The sequence below is a fragment of the Egretta garzetta genome, unplaced genomic scaffold (genome assembly GCF_000687185.1).
Source record: "Egretta garzetta isolate BGI_Z169 unplaced genomic scaffold, ASM68718v1 scaffold145, whole genome shotgun sequence".
Taxonomy (NCBI): domain Eukaryota; kingdom Metazoa; phylum Chordata; class Aves; order Pelecaniformes; family Ardeidae; genus Egretta; species Egretta garzetta.
Window position 1 is genome coordinate 1195561 of NW_009259687.1, and position 3445 is coordinate 1199005.

At 62.4% G+C, this 3445-nt stretch overlaps 1 protein-coding gene across 2 annotated transcripts in view; it reads left to right on the forward strand.

Annotated features, from left to right (window-relative positions):
- Nucleotides 1-183: 183 nt before the first annotated feature.
- MUTYH (mutY DNA glycosylase) overlaps nucleotides 184-3445 on the forward strand; it is a 4456-nt gene continuing 1194 nt past the window's right edge. Inside the window, exons 1-10 of one of the 2 annotated variants that reach the window (XM_035894243.1) lie at nucleotides 184-679; nucleotides 1040-1113; nucleotides 1249-1290; nucleotides 1378-1449; nucleotides 1654-1767; nucleotides 2023-2120; nucleotides 2407-2551; nucleotides 2819-2894; nucleotides 2969-3154; nucleotides 3307-3445. In XM_035894243.1, the coding sequence (XP_035750136.1) occupies nucleotides 514-679; nucleotides 1040-1113; nucleotides 1249-1290; nucleotides 1378-1449; nucleotides 1654-1767; nucleotides 2023-2120; nucleotides 2407-2551; nucleotides 2819-2894; nucleotides 2969-3154; nucleotides 3307-3445 (1112 nt within the window). In that variant the 5' untranslated portion in view covers nucleotides 184-513. The remainder of the gene's footprint in view (nucleotides 680-1039; nucleotides 1114-1248; nucleotides 1291-1377; nucleotides 1450-1653; nucleotides 1768-2022; nucleotides 2121-2406; nucleotides 2552-2818; nucleotides 2895-2968; nucleotides 3155-3306) is intronic. The other variant, XM_035894242.1, reaches the window with a different exon arrangement.

Genomic DNA, 3445 nt, shown 5'->3' on the forward strand with positions numbered 1-3445 from the left:
CGTGCGAGTGGGAGAGGGCGCTGGAAATGGGAGCGCGCCCCCAGCCAGCCCTGGCAGTTCCGTACCGGGTGGGTGCTCTGTACCCGGTCCCTGCGTACAAAGAGTCAAGCGGGGCACCGGGCGAAACCGCGCTTCTCAAAGGCAGCCTCCGAGCCTGAGCGCTTTTCCCCGGTGAAGTTAGCCTAGTTGTCTTTTAAACCGGTTTTGTCCCTGCCTCTGTGGTACCCTGCAGCAGCGTGTGCTGCGTGGAAGAGTTTTTTCCGTGTATTTGCTTTGAGCCTGCCGAGTGTTTTACCGGAGCTCCTGCCGGCTCTGCGCTCAGCCTGGCAGCAGGCAGTCAGGCGGTGCTGGGGGTGGGCATCAGCTTTACAGCAACGCCTGTCTGAAGGGTGCTGGGAGCTGCATGGCTCTTCCGCGGGCCTTAAACCTACCTGTGACTCCTTCCCATGCAGAGGGGCTCGGGTCTGGGACAGCTCCTCTGGTGGGATTTTTGAAACAGGGAGCAGTATTTTTATGCAGGTTCCTACGTGGTGTTCAAAACACACCACAAGCAATTTTATTTTATGTGCAGGTCCTGTGGGGACCTGCGGTGGGGTCCTGTGTCGCCCTGGTTCTTTCTCTGTCTTCTTCCCCTTTCAGGCAGCAACGGAGACGGATGCTGACAGACGGGCGTACGCAGGTGAGGAGCAGGGACTGTGCCCCGGCGTGCGTGGGGTGCACTGCTGCACGTTTCCCCCTGACGTGGTTGGGTGACATAGCCTTGTGAGGAAACGTGGCTTCAGGTTGCCACCCTTGGAGCAAGCTGCCTGGGGTGGCTGCGAGAGCCACTGAGCTGCTTGCAAGGCTCTGGGGGGTCTGAGAGCCCACTTTGGGCCTGACAAAGCTCCTGTGGGATGGCATGTGGGGACGGAGAGGGGTGGGAAGGGGTCCTGTGTGTTGGATACCACTGCAGTACTCATAGCCGGTGCTAACATCGCTACAGCACAAGGCGTGGGTGGTGTTGGTGCCTCTGCTCTGATCCCTGCCCTGCTCCCTGCAGTGTGGGTGTCTGAGATCATGCTCCAGCAGACGCAGGTGGCTACGGTGATCGACTACTACAACCGCTGGATGCAGGTGACTGTTCCTCACAGGCTCCTGTGCCCGTAGGCTGCCCCTTTTGGAAGCCTCGTCTGCTGCCTGTGGCAGATCCCCAGCTGCAGGGCACAGCTTTGCTTGTCCCTAACTTGTCCCCTTCTCTCTGTACCACAGAAGTGGCCGACGCTGCAGGCTCTGGCGCAGGCATCCCTGGAGGTGAGCGTTGCTCGGGCCGGGTGCTCTCCCTGCCCTCAGGGCTCTTTCCATGCCTCATCTAACACAGCACCACATCTCTTGGAGCAGGAGGTGAACGAGCTGTGGGCAGGACTCGGCTACTACTCCCGAGGGAAGCGTCTGCAGGAGGCAGCAAGGAAGGTGCCCTGGTTTTGGGGTGTGGGGGGCATTTCCGAAGCCTCTGTGGCCCGTGGATTGGTGCTGGCTCCCGTCTGCTCTGCCTCGCTGGGGCTGTGTGCTGCTGGCACAAGGCTACAGAGGCTGGGATCTCATCCTACTATGGGTAAAATGGATCGCAAGCATGCACCCCAGCTGCTCCCCTGACCTCAGCCCCCTCTCTCCCAGGTGGTGTCTGAGCTCGCTGGCCAGATGCCCAGGACGGCTGAGGACCTGCAGAAGCTGTTGCCGGGAGTGGGCCGATATACGGCGGGAGCCATCGCGTCCATCTCGTATGGGCAGGTGAGAGCTGGGCATCGGTGGATGCGTCTCTGCCACCCAGCCCCACTCCTGGCAGGGTCCTGCTGGGTCTCACAAGCCGGGGGCTCCCCAGGGCTGTGCTTGGCTCTGGCTCTCCCCTGCGTCTCGCCTACCGCCCAGCTTGGCCTGTGGATTGGCCTCATGTGTTCCCCCCTCTGTCCTGGGGGCACCTCAGCTCCCTGCCTTGCCGGGAGCATGGGCACCTCCTGGCGTGGTAACCGAAGCTTCTGGTCCCAGGCTACCGGTGTTGTGGATGGGAACGTGATCCGGGTCCTGTGCCGCCTGCGGTGCATTGGTGCCGACTCCAGCAGCCCAGCCGTCATCGACCGGCTCTGGTAAGGGGAACGTGCCATCCCCCCTCCCAGCTGTGGTGATGGTTGCCATGCTTGTTGGCGGCCAAGGGCAGGATCACTGGGGAGCTGCAGGGAGCTGAGCCTGTGAAGGGAGAGAGGTGTGTGGTGCAGAAGCTCTTGGGAAGCTGGCGCTGCTGGGAGTGGTGGAGAAAGGAGCTGTGCAGCCTCTGCCTGCCTGGCAGCATCGCCCCTTGCAGGCAGGAGGTGGGCAAAGGTCCGGGGGCCTCTCCCTGCAGAGCCCTGCGCCGCTCACTGCTGTTTCTCCCAGGGACATGGCCAATGCCCTGGTAGACAGGAGCCGCCCGGGGGATTTTAACCAAGCCCTGATGGAGCTGGGGGCTACGGTGTGTGTGCCCAAGGCCCCACTCTGCGGGGAGTGCCCGGTGAAGCAGCACTGCCGAGCGTGGCGCAGAGTAAGTACAGCCCCAAAATCTGTCTCCTTCCTGCCTGCAGGTGGCTGGGGGCTGCCAGCTGTCCTGGTGGGGTGGCAAAAGGTCGCCCCAGGTCCCCTCTGAAGCTTCCTTACAAGCCATCCTTGTCCTGGGCCAGTGCTGCAAGCTATTCTTGGCTGGGCATCATGTCCTGCATCCTCACTGACTACCAGCCCCGAGGGGTCACCGTGCATGGGGACAAGGTGGGCTGGTGGATGAGTCTGTCCCCATTCCTGTCCCGCCTTGCAGGTGGAAAAGGAGCTGGCCTTTGCCTCTCAGAAGCTGTTTGGAAAACTCACCCCTGTGCCTGATGTTGAGGACTGTGGTAAGTGCCTGGGGAGATCCCTGTTGTGGCTCTGGATCTGGGCCCTGTGACAACTGTTACATTGGTGTTTGCAGGTGTTGGGGGCTGTCCCCTGTGCCCCCCAGCCACGGAGCCGTGGGACAGCAGCCTGGGGGTGACCAACTTTCCCCGGAAAGCAGCAAAGAAGCAGCCGCGGGCAGCACGAACAGCCACGTGTGTGCTGGAGCGGAGGGGCTGCCACGGGGCCCCGGAGTACCTCATTGTGCAGAGACCCAGCTCAGGTAAAGGGGCTGGGCGGGAGGGCAGCGAAGGCACAGTGAGGCCCCTTCCCACCTACCCGAGGGACAGAGCAGCCTGGGAGCAGGATGTGATGAGACTGTGCCCCCAGATGTGCCTCTTGCTGGCTCATGTCCCTGTTGTGCCCCCTCCCCAGGTCTCCTGGCTGGGCTCTGGGAGTTCCCCAGCCTCCCACTGGCTCAGGATCTGCAGGAGGAGAAGCAGAGGGAGGTTCTGGCAGATCATCTCCGGGCCTGGACAGGGTGGCCAGTGGTGGCGGGAGGCCTGCGGTTCAT